The sequence below is a fragment of the Alexandromys fortis genome, unplaced genomic scaffold (genome assembly GCF_014885135.2).
Source record: "Alexandromys fortis isolate MF-2015 unplaced genomic scaffold, M_Fortis_MF-2015_v1.1 scaffold_141, whole genome shotgun sequence".
NCBI classification, from domain to species: Eukaryota; Metazoa; Chordata; class Mammalia; order Rodentia; family Cricetidae; genus Alexandromys; species Alexandromys fortis.
The window spans coordinates 1,181,443-1,201,413 of NW_026068060.1; the positions used below are offsets into that span (position 1 = coordinate 1,181,443).

Below are 19,971 nucleotides of genomic sequence, written 5' to 3' on the forward strand. Positions count from 1 at the left end.
GCTTTAGTAAGTGTCCCAAAAGGTCGTTGCTCAAAGAGGTCTGACTTTGGCTGATAGTTCCATCACAAAGATAGATGCTGTTCGGAAGTCTCAGAACACCCAGGTAGCCTGGCTGAACAAGAATTCAAAGACTGAGCAAACGCAGCATAATGTCCTATAACCCACAGGTCTCCATGGTAAACACGGCAACTGTTCTAGGGCATCCTTCCTTGCTCCCTGTTGGGTTCCTGGGAGTTAACGGTCCCAAGTTATTGTGCTTTCAGGAGTTGCTTGGACATTTCTAATCTAAAAATCCAAAATGCTCTGAAATTCCAAACTTGAGGATCAAAATGATTCCCAGAAAATTTCAAACTCTCAATTTCTCCAGATTGCAGATTTGGGAGTTAGGGAGGCCGGAATGGTGACGCAGCATTACAGGGTGTCGCCAAATCCAAACCACTCTTGTTCCTGGATGTTCTGGGTGCGGGACCCTCCACCCTGTATCAGCTGCTACTGCCCATGAATTGGAGCTGGAGTTGCAGGCAGGGAGCAACTCGCCACCTAGAGTTTCTTCCTCCATTTCAGAAACCTCCCTCCGAGATTTCTGATTTTCTGGAGCCTCAAAGGGAAGAGAAGGCTCCTCCGCCTGCCCCACCCTCTCTGCCCTCGGGCACCCTTTGCTCATCTCAGGTGAGTGTGGCCTTCCTCTGAGAGGCCGACTAACCCCCGTCTCAGCTGCTCTGACAAGCCATGCCTCTGTCCAGGCCATGTGCCCACAAGCTGGGGGCACCTTCACACAAAGCCTTCTTCCACCCTCTCCCTGGCCCTGCCCCCCATCAGCTGATCTCGCCCCAACGGAAACCCATTGCTGCCCCCCATCAATGGTCTCTGTGTCCCAGCAACATGTGCCAGAGCTGCCCGCAGCCCCCATTCATGCTCCGGATAGAGCCCCTTTCAAGGCTGTGCTCCCTGCTCACTCTGCACCCCGCCCCCACGCACAGAAGAGGGCCATAAAATGGGATTTTTTCCTCCACGGGAAAGAAAGAGATCTTCCTTTCTGCTTTCCTGCCGTTCATCTAAATCTGGCCCCGGAAAGAGTATGGAAGTGGCGGGACAGGCCCAGTTCATGACCTGAGGGGACACTCCAGTGGCCAGAACTCCCTTCATTGGCTTTTTCTATGGCTGCCAGCACTCACCCCAAGCTCCCGCGGTGAGCTTATACATGTGTGACAACACAGGTTATCTTATGGCATCCCCTCAGGTTAAAATGGAGATACTAAGGCCCAAGGAGGTAGCAGGGTAGACTGGGCTGTATGGGGGGGGGGTCCAGGATGGGGACATGGAGGGCTCCTTCCTCAGGGACACTGAGCAAGCACAGCTTCTTACCGTCATCCAGGTAGGTCTGGTCCAGGTTCTGTTCCTGTTTGACTGTCACTCCAGTGGGCATAGCGTCCTTCTGGTCACTGACTGGGGGTCCGTTTTTGGTAGCTCTGTGGTTCAGGGCAGTCTGTGGTTGGATGACCGTGGGGTAGGAGCCTGGGCTCAGCCTCTGGCCTTGGTTGATGGGAGGTGGGCCAGGCCTGGCTGAACCAGGGCCGAAGTTCTCACAGTACATGATATGCTGAAACTCCTGGTGCCCCCCACCACGAAGCTGCTGGTTGGTGGGTGAGTAGTGAATCACGGGCGAGGCCTGCTGGGTAGCCGAGGATGTGTGTGGCAGGGTAGAGCCCTGGCTCTGGCCCTGAGAACCAGCATGCACCAGCACAGAGCGGTGGGCATCGGCCAGGCCCAAGGGTGCTGCCAGGAGGGCCGGCTGCTGGTAGCCCAGCAGGCCTGGACTCAGGCTCTTGCTCCTCTGGTAGAGAGCTGCCGCGGGGCTCTGCTGCTGGTAGCGAGCATCGGGGGATGACAGCCCCGAGCGGAACTGTTGGCAGGGGGCCATGGTAGCCACGAGACAGGAGGGGGACTCGGCCAGCATTGGGTGCTGTGGGTAATACGGCTGGCTCCCCAGGCTTCCATGGGCAGGGCTGCAGATCAGAGAAGGGTCATACTCATCGGGCTCCGTCTTGATGGCAGGGGCTGTGGAAAGAAAAGCGCAGGGCTGCAGCAATCATGGCGACCTGTGAGTGTGTGCCGAGGAGGAGGGGCACTTTGAGGAGCCAAGTGGGTGGGAGCATGGCTGGTGTGTGGCTCACTAGCCTTGGGCCACAAGATCCCCCCTGGAATTGTCATCAGGTGAAACTCGACCTTGGCAATGCCCTTGAACTGCTGACTTTGCCAGCTGTGGATGGGTGGAGGGTGGGCTCGACTGGGTGTTGGAGTCTGTGTAGCCTCGTTCCTCAAGGTGTGAGCTGAGAGGAAAAGGCTTGCGGTGACTCCCCCGCCTCTCGAGCCATCTGTTCCCATGGTCTCCCTGCAGTGTCCCCTCCTACTGGACACTGTCCAACATAGTCAGCGATGTTCAGTCGTCACTGTCGACAGAGTCTAGAGTCACCTAGGAGACACTCCTCTGGTATGTCTATAAAGGAGTTTCTCCATGGGGTGCATGTGAAGACCCACCCTGAATGAGGGCAGCAGCATCCTGTGGGCTGTGCTCCTAGACTGAAGAGTCTCCATCTCTGTTTTCTGACTGTGACGCAGTGCAACCAGCAGCTTCCCTCTCCTGCTGTCCCCACCATGAAAGGCAGTACCCCTCTAAATGTCAGAATAAAACCTTCACCCCTTAAGTTGTGTTTGTCGGGTATTGTTCACAGCAAGGAGGAAAGCAGGCCGCCCCCTCCCCGCATCCTCCCTTAGCATCACCAGGTTCAGGAGGGAGGAACAGCTACATGAACGGACAAGAGGATTGTCACCAAGGGTGAGTGGGGCAGCCTCCTCGGAGTCAGGGTTTGAGGAGGCGACTATGTCCACAAATGCCATGCAAAGGCCAATGTCTCAGTTCTAGATAGCTAGAGACCTTAGGGTGGGCCTTGCTAGGGTTCCATTCCACCAGCCGAGCACTGACGCCCAGCCCAGGGAGGCCCTGCTACCGCAGATCGGGGGAGAACGTCAGAGCGCAGAGGCGACAGCCTTCTTGCTGAGAGGACTGCTCCACGTGCAGGGTTTGTGCGAGGTTCTCTCTCTCTGCAGCTTTGGGGCCCACGGGAAGCCACTTCTGCTGCTGACGGCAGGGCACATCCGTCCCCGTGTTGCCTCCCTCATAGGGATCTCACAAGTCTACCATGCACCCTGCTGAAGCTGAGCTGCCCAATCAGGGACAGTGGGGTTTCAGAACCAGGACTGCAGGTTTACAGCCCAAGGGTCCTTCCCTGGCCTGGAGTGGGACAGGAGCGGGCTTTTCCCCAGCTGCTGTAGTTACTAGTTAACTACTGCTGTAGTTACCTAACCTACTGGCTACCTTGGAGTTGTAACTAGAGCCACTCTATGAGGTTAGTTCCATTTCTGCAGAATTTCATGAATGAGACCTTCTGGTCTGGGTGTGCCTCTAGTAATCCCACCCATACGGGGACAGTCAAGACCCTGAGAGTTCTAGAGCAAGTCCACTTTGACCCTGAATGTGGTCAAACCTAAGACAGGGAGGAACAGCAAGAGACACTTGCTTAGCTGTCTGCCTCCAAATGCCCGTACCTACCACCAAGGAAAACACGCATGACAAGGGCAGCTGGCCCCTGGCACCAGTGGGCCACACAGAGAGCTACTCTCACAGGGAAGTGCCTTACAACACAAGAGGAAGCTGAGGTTCAGAGTGGGTGAGTCACTTTCCCCAGGTAGCCCAGCCAGGAGCAGACCTTGGGACTCCTGAGTCCCCGGCCAGTGCTGTCTGTGACCTTGAAGGGTGTCAGGGAGAATGCCTCACCTGGATGGTAGGTAAAGTGTTGTGGCTGACTTCGTTTTCTCTTTCCATTGATGACGTAGAAGTTCACTTTTACGGGTACTCGGATATGCTTGTTCCGATACTCGGGGATCTCAACAAAAAGCATGTTCTAGAAGGAAGCAGTTGTCATGAACTTGACTGTAAACAGCACGCCACTATTCCTGCCAGGATCCCAATCAAGTCCACCCAGGCCCAACCACGGCAGGCCCTCTGGCTTCGTTCCCCACATCTACAGCGAAGGGAATTTAACTTTTCATCCCAGCAAGGAAAGCTGGTCTAGCAAAGTGTGTCAGATGTCACGGTCAGAAACCAAAGGGCCTGGGGCTTCGTAAGTGGCAAGCACTCCTTATTAAGTGTAGCTTGTACTTGTGAATAACTGTGATGTTCAGTGTGGAGAGGAGGGAGGGAGGGAGGAAGAGAGGGAGGGAGGGAGGGAGGGAGGAAGAGAGGGAGGGAGGGAGGGAGGGAGGGAGAGGGGAGGGAGGGATGAGGGAGGGACAGATGGAGGAGGGAAGGATAGAAAGGGGAGAGGGAGAAAAGAAAAAGAAGGAAAGGAAGAAGAGAAGAAAGGGAAAGAGGGAGGAAGGAAGGGAGGAATAGGGAAGAGGAAGGAGGGAAGGGGAAGAGGATGGGGGAAGGGGGAGCAGGGTACAGAAACCTCAGCAGGGACTCTGAGCTCTCGGGGCCATTTTGGGGGCTTACAGGCTGGCTCTTGTCTTTATCCACCGTGGCTTCCATCTCCCAAACCTGCTGCCCATCTGGAAAACACAAAAAACAACAGTCTTTGAAGGACCCAGAAGCCAACGACGTAAGACAGAGCTGACAAATCACATTCTCCATCGCATCACTGTTGTGAGGTGTGCAGTGTGCCGGAGTGCCTGTGGTGGGGGACAGGGAGGGAGGGAATGTATGTGAGAAAGAACGTGTAGATGTGAGAGCGTTGTGTATGTGTGAGACAGAGTTGTGTGTGAGAGAAGAGTTGTATATAAGAGTGTGTGCATATGAGACTGTGTGTGAGAAAGTGTGTGTGTGTGTGTGCGCGCGCGCGTGTGAGTTATGTGTGCCTGAGAGAGCTGTGTGTGTGTCCAGATATTCAAATAGTTCTCTTTGCAGGAGAGAAATATGGTGCCAGTAGGAAATTCAGGATTAAAGAGCAAAGACTCAGAGGAACCGCAGCCTCCGCCACCGTGATCTCTTTCCATCCAGACGCCTATTTCTCTTTCTTAATAAAATCAGTGTTCTCCCAGGCACCTGATCACATTTGTCTATTTCCAGAAGGTCCTCAAGCCCAAGGCTGTCTCGTGAGCCTTGTGGTGGTCCTGGCTTGTTTACCAGCGTCCCCTCATCCGAGCACAGATGGTTTAGCTATCCCACTCTTAATCGGGACAGAACAGGTGGCCTGAGCGTGCCTGACTCATGGGTCATCAGGAGGCGAGGGAACCCCTTAGCCCACTCCATGCTACCATGTGAGTCACCATTGCAGTGAGAGGGCTCTGCTCAGCAGTGGCCTCTCCTTCTCAGGGGCAGAGGGCCCTTCATTCCCCCAGTCTGAGGCCAGCAAACGGGGCCAAACAAAACTCTTGATTTTCAAATTATAGATTTCTCCCCTGACCACCTACACTGAAGCTGGGCAGTTCTCACTGAAACAAAACATTTCCGTGAGGGTTTCCAGGGTGTTTGTGGAGCACGAATGCTGAAGAATATTAAATGGTTTTATGAGAAAGGGAACATTCTCGAAGCTAGCACATGGCTGGAAAATGCTGAGTCAAAGTCCACTGGGTTCTTGACTCGGCAGAGGCTCCAGCATACTCAGCACAGTGGGCTGCGAGACAGAGCACAGCCCAACATCTGGCCTCAGAACCCTGTCTCTTCCTGGAGCAGAGCTGCTAGTGTCTGCTGTAATCGCTTAGGACCCCCAATTCTGAGGGTTAGCCAGAGAGAAATGGGCCGTGAGCAGCATTTGAACTTACTCACCTAGGAGTACGCCTCCCCCTTCCAAAGCAAAACCCGACATAACAAAACTCCTGTAATTGCTACAAAGTGAGTGTGACTGGAGGTTCTCACGGCAAAAGATAAGAGGGAGTTCTTGGTGACAGCCAGTTCGGTCCTGGCTTTGTGGTTCAATGGTGTGCAAGTTTGAACGTGGACTCTAGCAGGCTCATGAAAGGCAGGGTATGGCCTGTCTCCCCAGTGCTGTAGGAGTGAATACAGGAGGGTCTCTAAGGGTCACTAGCCACCAGCCTAGCTCTAGGTTCAGTCAGAGACCCTAGCTCAAAACAATAAGGTGAAATGTGATGAACGGGGCAAAGTTCTCCTCTGGCTGCTAAGATGGTACACACAGGCATGTGTGCATGTGTGCGCGTGCACACACACATACACGTGTATATACTCCACACTCCCAAAGTGAGATGCAAAGTGATAGAGGAGGACACCCAACATCAGACTCTGGGGATATGGAACACCCTTCTGTAAGCCAATAGCCAAGAAGAATATAGCTAGGTGGGAAACCCAAGCAAAAAGACAGGAGAAAGAAGGCAGAGTCAGAGAGATGCCAGCAGCCACTGGGGAAGCAAGATAGGAGGCAGCAAGTTACAAGTCTCATGGCAAAATATAGAATAGAAATGGGTTAAATTAAATTAAGTTCTAAGAGCTAGTTAATAATAAGCCTAGGCTAATAGGCCAGACAGTTTATAATTAATACAGGTGCTCACGCATATGTGCTCACACACATGCACGCACACATACACACACGTGTATGCCACACACCCAAAGTAAGGTGGAGGACAATAGAGGAGGACACCCAACATCAACCTCTGACTTCCACATGTACACACACAGATGCAGGTGCTCACAAACAGGCACACACACACACACACACACACACACACACGCCACATACACACAAAGATAACAGAGGGAGGCGAGTACAGACATTCTTCCTGGTCTTAGATCCCTATGGAAGAGACCAGGTGATGTAGTCTTGGCTGTCTATCGACCACATTGTAAGAAAAAACAAAGAGCCATAATGGGATATACAAAAATGTCGTATGGAATGACTGGAATGACTGCCAAGGGCCAGGAGAAACCACTCCAGAGGCAGGAGAAATGGTGGCCAAAGGGACACCAAAGGCACCTGGCTGGAATCCATCAACACACAGGCTCCACAGTGTGCAAAGAGCCAGACAGGACTAGCCCGGGTTATCCTGTTTTTATGTCAAAGATCGGCCCAAGGTCATTGACAAGAGACCCAGGCTGCACAGCCAGGCTCTGTGGGTTCCAACCTTGCTCAGTGACTGCAGCCTGAATGCTGAGCTAGAAGCCCATGCGGGAAGCAGTAAGGGGTTCCCCTCTTGCCCAGCTTCTCACTGCCTGAGCTTAATTCCTTATGAGCTCACTGCTTGGGGGAGAATGTGGGAGGATGAGGCAGCAGCCAGCCGGGCTACAGAGTGACTCTCAAGAAACAGACAAAAAAGACAGAGGGGGAAGGAAGAAGCAAGGGGCGCGGACCCAGTTTCCGAGCCCATCCTTTAGAGGTGCAGACAGAATTCCTTGAAGAACTGTCAAGAAGTTGAACTAACCCTTGATATTGTGGCACAAGAAATCCTGACATGCAGAAGAGCAATGTTCACGATAGGGTATCTCATAGGCTCTCAGATATGGTTTTTGGGTCTATGGACCCAGGAGAAAAGGGCAGAGCCCTCCCCACCCCTTACCGATGGGCATGACTACCCAAGGAGGCAACTGCCAATAGGAGCTTGAGTACAGTCTAGAAGTGAGTCAGCTCAGCACCACCAGAAGGGGAACCTAAGGCCCAGAGGAAGTTTGTGAAAAGACACAAGCTATTGAACCACAGCCTCCAAGTCACAGTCAAGCCCAAGCAAACGGCAAGGGAGAGGCTTCCAGAGAACCAACAGAGGAAAGTGTCCAGCTCTGAGACGCTGAGAAAGGACATCTGTAGGTGGGACCTTGTGGTCACCCCTGCTGCAATGACAGATTCACCAGCCCTCCTCAAGTCCTTCCTGCCTCCTGTGCCCAGTGACATCGCCACAGCTCTGCCATGGCCCTCAAGGTCCTGTTTATTCCAGTTCCCGCCTTGCTGCTCAGGGCACCATTCTTAACTATCTCTTAATGCCTGCCCTGGTCCCAGCATCCTTTGTCCCTCAGATTTCAACCTGTTCCTCCATATGCTGCCCCAAAGCATGCCTGGCCTTTACCCCACTAGCTGAGTTGAGTCCCAGTCAGAGAAGGGAGAACTGGTAGGATCGGGCATCCTGGACTGGGCACACTTAAGTGGCATCTCACCCCCCAGAGCTTAGGTGTCCAATCCTATCCTTAAGACTTGGGTTTCCTGGGGGGTGCTGCTATGCAATGCTGGGCCCCCTGGAGCTGGCAGATGAGGGCTGTGGGGACAACGTGGGTGTAGGAGGAAATGCCTGCCCACTCCAGTGCATTGGCAGAGCTGTGCGGCACACTCCCTAGAACCATCTTTGGAAATGCCCTGCAACAGTGCCAGCGTCTCCTCTCTGTCCCCGGCAGCATTCAGCCCTTTTATCCCAAACTTCACAACTTCAGACCTGGCCTGAAATCTTTGCTTGCCTCAAGTAGCTGTGCAACCTTGGATAAGACGGTAAGTCTCTGTCTCCAATTTAAAACACAAGGGTTCTAGACCATGTACATCTCCTAGTGAGCATACAGATCAAAGTATCAGGCTCCAGCACTGTGTAAGCACAGGGGAGATGTTCACGGGGGCTCTTGTGCTGGCATATATAGATTATTTGAACATGGGCACATATCTCAACATGAGTTAAAACTGAAAATGCACACATTTTAAAGTCAGAGCTTATCAGGAATTTTCTGTTTGCAATGATAAATATATCTACCTGCAGGGCTTGGCTGGAATCTACACTGGGGTGGTGTCTCTTACATGAGACGGCAACATGACTCCCTGATGCCTTGAAGAATGGGTCTTTTTAGAGGATTGGAGAGACAACTCAGGGGTTGGGAGTACTTGCTGCTCTTGCAGAGGACCCAGGTTCCATTCCCAGCACTCACAGGGTGGCTCACAACTGCCTGTGACTCCAGTTCCAGGGGACCCAACACCCTCTTCTGGCCTCTGTGAGTACTGCACACACGTTGCATGTATACACATACATAATTTAAAGATAAATATTTAATATATATATAATATTTTAATAGATCTTTTCAAGCTGGGTGCCATGGCACACACCTGTAGTCTCAACCTTTGGGAAGCTGAGGTGGGAGGATGTGAGGGGAAGGCAAGGGAGGAGGGAAATGAGAAAGAGGAGTGGGGAGGAAGACAAAGAAGAAAGAAGGCTGGGTGCAAATGAAGACACAGCCAGCAATGACCAAAGCCAACTGAGTCAGGCTCTCTGTTCTGTCTTTTGATTCTTCTGTGCACACTCACAGAGCCCACACTATTCGTGGCAGAATAGCTTCCAGTGGGAAGTAAAAACTGGCCACAGCCATCTTCTCTACTGAGCCCCATCACCCTGAAGGCTCACTCAGAGGCTGGGCTCAAGAGGGTGTGGTCTGCTATGGGTCTCCGGGCCATGCTTTTGAGCAACCCTTGTTTCTTGTACCCACACTAACAGGCGCACGCGTCCTCGGGGTCATGGGGGAGGTGATGTTCTGAGTGTGACTGAGGACTGCTGTCTTGAGGCACTGTCTTCACAATTAACCCCAGAGATTTCCCTAAGGCTCACCTCACTCTGACCAGGTTCATCCCACTGTCAGCACTGACTGCCTGTGTGGCCCAAGTGGTCGCTAAGCCTCTATGTGCTTTAGTTTCCTCCAAGAACTGGGTTGAGTATTAAGATAGGCAGTTCAAAGAAATGCTCAGGCAAAAGCTCAAGCCACCATGGATGTCACCACCACTCTACTTTAGAATTTGGGGTCTCACACTGGCCTCTAAGGAAAGAGAATTGGCTGGGTTTGGGGAGTGGGATCTTATTTGCATTCTTGGCTCAGTGAATAGAATGGTCATGGATGGAACTCACAGATAAGGTCTGGCTGAATCCATTATGGCAGCCTATAGCCAATAAAGGAAGAAAAGATGGGCAAGTGAGTGGATTGACGGGTGGGCGTATGGGTTGATGTAGAGTGGATCAATGGATGATCGGATGGGTATACGGAGGGTAAACAGGAGGATGGAGACATACGGACTGTGGGTGGGTGATAGGTAGATGAATGGATAAGTAGATGAATGGGAAGATGTATGGAAGGGTAGGGGAGTGGACAGATGATGGATGTGGGTGGGCGGATGGATGGGTGGATCAGTGTGAACATAGTGAATGATGGATAAATGTACGGATGGGTGAGTGAGAGGTAGATGGGTGGGTGTGTGGGTGGGTAGGGAGATGGATGAGTGGGTGGATGGACAGATGAACAGATGGGTGCGTAGACAGATGGAAAGATGGATAGGTGGATGGACAGATGGATGGGTGGGTGGGCAGATGGATGGATGGGTGGATGGGGTGGGTGGACAGAAGGGTAGGTAGATATCAGCTATGCCAATATTGGGCAGTCCTTAGAATAAGGTAGATATATTTTTTCTAACTAGAAAACACACCCCTATTTTACAAGAAGCACCCTGGCTCAGTATCTACAGACCAGTATATGTGTCATGAGACCATCTTGTGAGTCTATAAACATGGCTGCTTAGACATAGGCAACTACAGGTATAGGGAGGGCTGGTCTGCAACCCCAGGACTTGGCAGACAGAAGCAGGAGGATGGTGGGTTCCAGAACAGGCTAACCTATATAGCTGGGCCCTGTCTCAAAAGCAAAGCCCTAAAAAGCAGGGAGCCTGGGTCCCAGCCATTCCCAGGTCACACTTCTGGCTGAGAGGACTTCATGTGTATCTGCTGTGCTGAGATGAAATAAAGGAACTTGGTCTTGGAGCAGATATTTGGGGGAACTCCCTAAGTCTAAAGGGAACAGGGCTTGGTGGCCAACACAGAGGAGGCCCATCCAGCCTTAGTCAGAAGGGAAGGAAGAGCCAGGTATTTTGAGCAAAGGGGTCGGGGATAGAAAATCAAGGCTAAAAGGGAAGGGGGGGTGGGGGCTCAACTCAGCAGACATCACAGGCTTTGAGAACCCTCATTAGGAGACCTAACCAGAGTGCACAGAAGACAGAAGGGCCTGAGGAGGGAGGGCTTATGGGATGGCGTGAGGATGGAGGAGATGACTAGATGGATGGAGGGATGGAAAGAGGGAAGAATGGATGAACAGACAGACAGACAGGACTAGCAATAATGCTTGGTTGGTAGAGTGATTGTCATGCCCAGTACTGCATAAACTGGACCCCATGGCACATGCCTGAAATCCTAGCACTCGGGAAGTAGGAAGTAAGAGGATCAAAAGTTTAAGGTCATCAGCTGCATGGTGAGTTCAAAGGCAATATAGGCTATTTGAGACTCTGTCTTAAACAAACAAATAAACAAGCAAAACAGATGGGCAGGAGGAGGAAGAAATGGGGGCAGAGAGAAGGGAAAGGGGGATGGGAGGGAGAGGGAGAGAGAGATTGGTGTGCGGGCCTGTGACTCTATGTCTGCTGGCAGCTCAGAAGGGTTAGGGATACGGGCGGGGCTAACAGGAAGCAGCAGGCCTGGGGAAGGGGGCTGAGCCCCAACTGTCTGCCTGGAAGAGCGGGTGGTGTCATCACTCGCAGGAGGGGCCAGCCAGCTCTCACAGATGTGTAGCACTTGGACCCTGAGCTGCTGCTGCCCGGCTGGAACGTGTGTGGAGAAAATCCAAGAGTCAGTTCACTCAGGAAACCAGGCCCGAAGCATCCCCAGCTCTGCCCTCAAGCACCAAATTAATGAAGGCTGCTGAAGTCACCTCGGCCTACACTTCATGACCGTTAACCAGGGAAAAGTGGGTCCTTCCCAGAGCACGGCACAGTTTGCCAGGCGGACGCACGGAGGTCAGGGATATCCTGGTGACACTGCTTGGACAGACTCACACAGATCTGCAGAGGAAGCCACTAGATGCCTACACCAAACCTCTCTCTTGACTCCCCTGGCTTGGTGGGGCACACCCCAGGCCACTATGGCAGTGCCTCTCCTATTTCCCAGTATGCACTCGCCCCTCCTGCTGTCCATGCTCTAAAGATATCTGAGCAATCTTGAAACAGTAGCCACATTAAATGAAACCTCCACCAATGTCCCCCTGCACTGGGGATAAAGCCAGAGACTCCTTGCCTTGCCTAGAGTCCCCAGAGGAGATGTCTCTTTCCAATGCTCCTCACCAAATCCATGGTCCACAGAGCACATCCCCATCATGGTCTGAGCTCCTGGACAGACCCCTGGCCTGCCACTCTTCCTTACAGGGTCTTTGCATCCTCTGTTCCCTCCTTTAGGGCTCTTATCAGAGCCGTGTCTTCTGGAAAGTTCCTTTCTGATCTCTCTGCCCAGAGTTGCCAGATGTCACCAATGAAAGCCGGGGTGTCCAGTCACACTCAGATTTCATAACACCAAGTTCTGCGTTCTACAGCATGCATGCTCCTCTCTTTCGCCTGCCTGGGATGCAGGGGTGAGGGCAGCTCAAGGCTTGTCTGAGGGCCACAGGAAGCAGGAGTTCTGCACCCCAGCCCTTCTGCAGACTCTGTGCCCTGCTTATAAACAAGCCTGAAGTGTTACACACACACACACACACACACACACACACACACACACACACACACACACACGGCAGGGACCTTATCTGTCATGCTGCCCTTGACACACAGTAGGTGCTTAATAAATACCCAAGGGTGGATGTGGAAGTCCTGAGGGCCAAGTGTGTACAGAAGCCCATCTTCCATAGAGGCCCCCACCCCTCCTGCAGCCTCTGTTCTCAGAGCTGAGCATCATCTATAGACAGCTCTGCAGGTTGCAGGCGCCAGGCCCTTTGGGAACCAGGAAACTGGGGTTTTGGGGCCCTGCCCTCCACTGCTAAGTTCTGTCACCTCAAGGAAGTCTGTGGACAGCTGTGTGACTCAGCACCCCCATCCGTGGAGGGGGAAGGGAGGGAGCTCTGCTGGGCCAGGATGCCAGAACCTAAAGGCTCTCCATGGGAAAGGGAGAGAATGTGCCAGGAGGGACAGTTCTGATAGCTAAGAAAGCGATGGGCCCTGCCTTGTAGACTCCATGTGGACAGGTCGGAACCCCACAGGGGGGCAGCTGCTAACTTCAGGGCACCCACTGTGTGCCTGTACCTGCAGTCTCCATCTCCTGATTTATATTAAAACACCACTGACTCCATTTTAGAGTTTGGGAAACTGAGTCCCAAGGAAACAGCAGAGGACAGAATGGGGATTTTAACCGACACTCTGAAAGCTAAGCCACTGACCAGCAGGGTGGCTCACAGAGGCTACTGGCATCAAGGACAGATTTTTTGTTTGTTTGTTTGTATGAGTTTTTTTCTTTCTTAAGATGTGTTTTTCATTTTTGATGTTTTTGGACAGGCTATTATAGAGCTCAAGGAACCTAGAGTTTGCTTCATAGCTAAGGGTAACCTTGAACTTCTGATCTTCCCAATTCCACCTTCCAAGGGCTGGCATTACAGGTGTGCACCACCATGTCTGGATTAGTGATTAGCCCGTGCTGGGGATGAAACCCAGTGCTTCATGTGTGCTAGGCAAGTGCTCTACCAACTCAGCCACATCCAGTTCCCTGTTCCCTAGCGCTGGGATGAGAGACATGTACCACCATGGCTGGCTCTGCCAAATTCTGAAGGCACAAACCCTTCGACTCAAGTTAGCCAGGAAACTCCTTCCTGTGTTGCCTCTTCCCAAGATTCCATACTGAGTGAGGATGCACAGGTAGGATCGGCTCTCCAGGAAAGGGGGAGAAGGGACAGTTTGATCCCCTGAAGAAGTAGATCTGTGCAAGGAGGCAAGAGGCTCGGACACACATGCAGCTGTCTGAAAATAATGCATTTTCTGTCACGGCATAGGCTTCAGAGCTGCCGTCTGGACTATGTCTTTGGAGGGGGTTGAGATAGGGTATGACACTGGCCTTGAGTGAGTCACCGAGGGCAAAGGTCTCCTGAGCCTTAGTCATGCCATCCAGCCTGGAGTCTAGTTTCCAGAGATCCTCCCAGCCTGGAGTCAGTACCGTCCAGAGAAGCCCACCCAGGCCCTGGGACCACACCCCAGGGAGAAGAACAGGTGCAGAAGGGGCTGTTGATAAGGTACCTTGGATCTGCTTGTCGCGTACATTCACGGAAAAATACTTTCTGAACAAAAAGGTTTCAAAATATATTTTAAGCACATACATAATTCTATTTATTAAACAAAGCCCAAATGATACAGCCTTTGGGAACCTGGGAGCAATAAAGTGAGTCACGGCTGGCTTCAGTGACTCAGTGGGGACAAGGGGATTCCACCGCCCACGCCTCCTCTTGAAAAAGAAAAAAAAAACCAATTTGCCTTCTGGACAGGTGATGGGAGCCTCTGCCATCAGACCGCGCCAAGAAATCCATCCAACAAAACAAGAAACCCGCTTCAAAAAATTTCAGTTGTGGAGCTGAGTAATTCGAGGTGGGCCTGTGTCCAGCCTACGCCCCCGCGGGACACAGAGAGCCCGGGAGTGGCTTGGCTGGGGCCAGGGGCCTGAATTAAGAAGGACTTACCAGCTGAAGAATTCCAAAACCCTGTGTCACATGGAGGAACCTTCCAAAACACTGGGTCGCGCCAGCCTTGAGAGTCACTCGGAGCCATGGTAACCCTGTCTCCTCAAGCAGACCGCTTATGTTTTTGTGTCCTTAGATTTTTTCCTGTTTTGCAATGTTTTGCTGGGACCCCCGACTCTGCCTGAGGCCAGGGGCCAGGGGCCAGGGTTCCCAGAGAGGGCAGGAACAGCCTGCCTCCCAGCCTGACCTTCCCTGGAAGCCTATGCATCTTTTGCTTTGCAGAACACATGGGATCAGAACTGTCCTTGGTCATTCTCTTAACTTCTCTCTGACCCGACGGGAGAAATCACTCCAGAGCCCAGGCAAATAGCACTCTAGTGTTCCAGAGCTTTCCCCAGTTGAGGGCTAACCCAGGGTTCCCTGTTTGATATCTTTGAACTTCAGTCAACTTGTCTGTAAAATAGGGCACTTTTCAAGGCTGGAGGGACAACAGAGGGGGATGGGACTTTCCTTCAGCATCACACACACACACACACACACACACACACACACACACACACACACTGCACAGAGACTGTTCTCAAAGTCGAGAGTGCAGCAGCAAACAGAGAGGCCCTGCTCCAAAGCAACCATCAGCATCAGTCTAAGGTGGGAACCAGTGGCCAGAGACAGCAGACAGGCAAAGGAATCGCTGAGTGCCACCTGGAGAACCAAGCATGTCAGTGGGACAAGATGACACCAGGTTAGGGGTTGAACCATGAAGGTTTAAGAAAAAAACACCTCTCAAGGAAAGTGACTTCTATGTAGTAGGAGACACCATGTGTGAAGGAACAAGGGAAGAATGTTCCAAAGCCAACAGCACATGCCAAGGTCCTGGGGCATGAAAGGGCATGGAGCATCCAAAGACAGAATGAAGAGGGATTCTCTGCAGCCAGGGGAACCAGCAAGAGAGGATCAGCTGAGATCAGAGGGATGGGCAAATGTAGAGTCTCACGGGTCCCTGCAAGTCCTATGAAGAATTAAAAATAGGACCGAAACTCATAATAATCCTTATTATGACTGCCGCTATAAATAGGACCACACTTTCCAAAACACGGGGCTCTCCTAGCTCAGGCACCCCGCGGCCCCTCTCCTCACCGTTTTTCCACCTCCTCAGCTTGTCCTCTTGATGGAGTGGAAAGTGCCAAGCCCGTTTTAGCGGACAGCTATAAAAAGCATGCTGAGGCTCCCGGTGCCGATGACCAAACTCTGCTGCTAAGATTAGCCCAGCGCTGTCACCTTTCCTAATGAGAACAGCAGCTGGGATTCCCCTGCCTTGGAAAACTTCAGCTACTCCACCCTGTGTGCAGCGCCTACTGGCCAAGTGTCCATGGAGATGGACACAGGACCGGTTTTGGAAAAACCAACTCCAGTTACATGGATCTCCCTTGCAGGAGGTGAGCCCCGGGGTCAAAAGAGCAGGCTCTGCACCTTGCAAATTATCAAGGTCCCCCCATCAGAGATGAGGGGAGCCACACACCCCTCTCAGGGAAGCCTACTTCTTGGGGGATACTCAGGGTGTCTCACTGGTGCCTGATGTCCTGAAGTTGGTGTGTAAGAGTCTCAGCAATGAAATAGAAACTGTGCCAACAGCTCAGCAGAACTCAGGGTTCTCCATCACTATGACTGGGTTCAAGTCCATATTTTGAGGAGAGAAGGGATCTTTAGAGCAGATCATCCCAGGTCTGACCTTTTCTAGACCTTGGAGCCACACTGCCTGAATGTAAGTCTTACACTACCAAGAACCAACTGTGTGATCTTTTCATGTCATCTAATGCCTCTGTGTTTAGTCTCACTGTAGAACTCGGGGAAGAGTAGTTCTACATGGAGGGTTATCATGGGAATCAGATCGGCTAACCTAGGCAAACGCTTAGACCAGAGCTTGGCTCAGCACGAGGGCTGTTGCTTCTGAACATCTCCTGGCTCTCTGGGTGAGCTCATCTTTGTTCTTCCCTTACAACGTGTAGTAACGAAAGGAAAGAGTGGTTTACTCAGCGTCCAATCGTGGATCAGAGCCCGTCATTTCATGGAGGTCACAGAGGCTGGAGCCGGAGACAACTGGTGGCCCAGCATCCATAATCAAGAACAGAGAGAAATAAATGCAGCCATGCTGCCTGTTTGCTTGTTTTTTCTTCACTCCTGTGCCTAAGGGATGGTGCCACCCATAATGACTGTATCCTCCCACAGCAGGATCAGTCAGCCCCATCTAGACAATTCCTCATGAAAACTCTCTTCCTGCCAGATGGTGGTGGTGCAATCCTTTAATCCCAGGTCTCAGGAGGCAGACACAAGTGGACCTCTGAGCTCAAGGCCAGCCTGGTCTACAAAACGAGTTCCAGGACAGCTAGGGCTACACAGAGAAATGCCGCCTTTAAAAAACAAAAACAAAACAAACCACCTCTCTTCCCAGGTGATTCCAGGCTGCGACAAGGTGGCACTAAAAAGTAACCATCACACAGTTTAACCTCAAAGCCCGGGCTTGGGACCATGCAGCTGACAGCTGCACCCCCACTCCTAAGCTTGTCCAATCCAAACTCACACACAGACAACATGTGCCTTACACAAGGCCTGTGGCCAGAGCTCTGGGGAGGCTGGAAGGCCACAAAGACAACCACAGGTGTCCGATGACCACAAGCTGTGCTCTCAGGGCACAGAACTCCCATGTGAACCCCCTACTCCAGGGGCAGGGCTGATATGCCAGTTTACAGAGGGAGGCCAAACCACAGGCCAGAGTGGTTTACTCAGCCCTGACTTTGATCGCCAATTTATTAATAATGGCATAATAATAAGTCAGCATGCCGAGTTATACGGGGAATGTGCCATTATGATGGTTCCCATTGGTTCAACTTGACTTTCCAAGGCCAAATGCTTCTCATGGTGAGGTCAAGGTGTGGATGGCTCAGGAAACCAAGAGAGCTATGCATCAGCCAACTGTTGTGGGATAATCTTTTCTACATGGTGGAGATGTGTCTCTGCCAAAGCAACTTCTGATTGGTTTACTAAAGAGCTGAGCACCCAATAGCTAGGTCGGAGAGGCTGTGGGACTTCTGGGGAGAAAGAGGACCAGGAGGGTGGGGGTGGAATCTCAGAGGCTGGAGATTTGCCAGCCAGATACGGAGGAAGTGGGATATACAGCATAAAGGAGAGGTAATGAGCCACATGGCAGAACGTAGACCAATATAAATGGGTTAATTTAAGTTATAAGAGCTAGTTGGGAACAAGCCTAAGATATGGCTAAGTTTTCATAATTAATAAGAAGTCTCAGTGTCACTATTTGGGAGCTGGTGGTCCATGAAAAGTCTGATTATAGCCAATGCCACTCCCTCAGCACTCTCTCATCCACTCAGGAAGCAGTTCATCAAAACTATTGACCCAGACACCCGGAACTCGCTGGCAGTCCCCAGCAGCAGGGAATCAGTAGGATCCATCATCCCATCCTTTCTTAGATGTTCCTGTCAACACAGAGGCTCTGTCACCTTGGACATGAGTAACCAAACGTTTGGATCTTATTGGCTGTTCCCCCATGGTGCTCTAAAGCCACATTCGTCTTGTCAATATTCACAGCGGGCAAGGATAGCATCCTGATCCTGGACCTGCATCCAACCCAGAGAACGTGCTGTTACCTGGGCATTAACAGTTCCTGTTACCCACATCCACTAGGGCAGCCGATTACCTCACCACGCTGGGATGGTTAATATTGTCTGCTTGAGAAGATCTAGAACCGACTAAGAGGCAAGCCTCCAGGGGTGTCTGTGAGGGATGATCTAGACGAGGTTAAATGAGGCAGGAGACCCACCCTAACTGCCTGATTAAATTAAGAGGACGGAACTGAACACCAGCCTCAAGATGCCCCCAACTGTAGATGCAGTGTAACCACTGCGCGCGATGGGCTGGACCCATGAACCGCGAGCCAAAGCAGACCCTTCCTTTGGCCGTTTTTGCTAAGGTAGTCACCGCTGCAGTGGGAAAAGAAACTAACCTTCAGGCCCAGACCAATTAGAACCACGTCTCTACCTGGACTCAGTAAGAAGGAAATGGATAAAAATGAAATGGGCTGATAGCCCACTGTGAGACCCTACGGTAGGATGAGCCACGCTTGTTTACAGCCAGCTGCTGAGAGACCAGGAAGCATCGGCACAGATGTTCACGCAGCAAAAAAGCACGAGTGAAAATACAGACTTAAAACTGTGTCCGTGTAAGCAGAGAGACTTGGCCAGCAGAGTCCTGCAGGGAGTGGGTCAGCCCCGCCCCTGCCTCTCCCTGCTCTGTAGGAGTTCTCCAGTGGGGCACACGGGTTTGTGACAGGCAGCTGGTTGTTTACCCGGCTCGGAGACTCCCTAACACTCACGTCTGTTCTTTCTCCACCTTTCTCAGTGACCTCTGCATGTTGCCGATTTGCACCAGGGTCAATTCTGCCTGTCGGGACACACTGGACAATGACTGCAAGTGTTTCAGTCCTCGGGACTAGAGCTGAGCTCAGAGCACCAGGTGGGGAGTGAGGGATTCTGGGAACACACTCCGCTCACAGAAGGCCCCACCACTCTTACCCAGGATTGGGGTCAACTGTGTCTGGGAAAGGACATGATCCTAAGCCCCTCCCACCTGGGGACAGGCTATGTTGTCACTTTTACTTTCCCCCTCCTACCCCACCTGGGTGCATCCATCGCTCAGACCTCAAGTTTTCACAGAATTTGCTCTGCTGTCCCCTCCTGCTGCTGTGACCGCAATGGGGCTTCCTGCATTTGCTTGCTGCTCTCCCTTTCCCTCTGGAGGCTATCCTGTGAGTCATCTAGTCACAAGAGTCCAACAGAGACCTCCGTGCTACCCTTAGCCAGGCTCTGCTGCTCCGTCTAGGCCTCATGTCTGTACACTCCTAGATACCTTGCCTTCAATAGACGAGACCCTGGTTTGTCTAAGGAGGTCAGAGTTCATCAGACCCAACGCTCACATTTCCAAAAGGGAGCTCATGTTCTAGCTCAGCCTCTTCCCACGCTGCTTCTCCTGGGCAGCAAACCTCAGTGACAGGAGTGCCCACTTCACAGTGACGTAGGCACCCCAACACCGGCCTCAAAGCAGCAACACACTCAGTTTCTCTTCTGAGAAATAGGAAAAGGTATTTTTAAAAATGTTTGCCCATGTGCAGAAACGATATCAAAACAAAAACAAGGTCGATGAAAGGCGACAAGTTTAGTCTCCACGGAAACATCCAAGGACCAATCCAAGCATGTCACCCACATCCACGGTGACCTGTGAGGCTGTGGGTCACTGGGGAGTGAGCCAGAAGAACGGGAAGTTACACAACAGCCTGAGTGTGTGTACATGCATGTGTGTATTTTGCAGTGCTGAGGGTAGAACCCAGGTGCGAGGCTCAGTTCATGCATGTGTGTATTTTGCAGTGCTGAGGGTAGAACCCAGGTGCGAGGCTCAGTTCCGTCTGGCTCAGA

At 51.9% G+C, this 19,971-nt stretch overlaps 1 protein-coding gene across 2 annotated transcripts in view; it reads right to left on the bottom strand.

Annotated features, from left to right (window-relative positions):
* The window catches only part of Nfatc2 (nuclear factor of activated T cells 2), a 107,737-nt gene that overhangs the window by 20,197 nt on the left and 67,569 nt on the right, over positions 1 to 19,971 (bottom strand). For both annotated transcript variants that reach the window (XM_050120182.1, XM_050120183.1), the window contains exons 7-9: positions 4,556 to 4,611; positions 3,836 to 3,962; positions 1,366 to 2,058 (exon numbers count right to left, since the gene is read on the bottom strand). In XM_050120182.1, the coding sequence (XP_049976139.1) occupies positions 1,366 to 2,058; positions 3,836 to 3,962; positions 4,556 to 4,611 (876 nt within the window). The remainder of the gene's footprint in view (positions 1 to 1,365; positions 2,059 to 3,835; positions 3,963 to 4,555; positions 4,612 to 19,971) is intronic.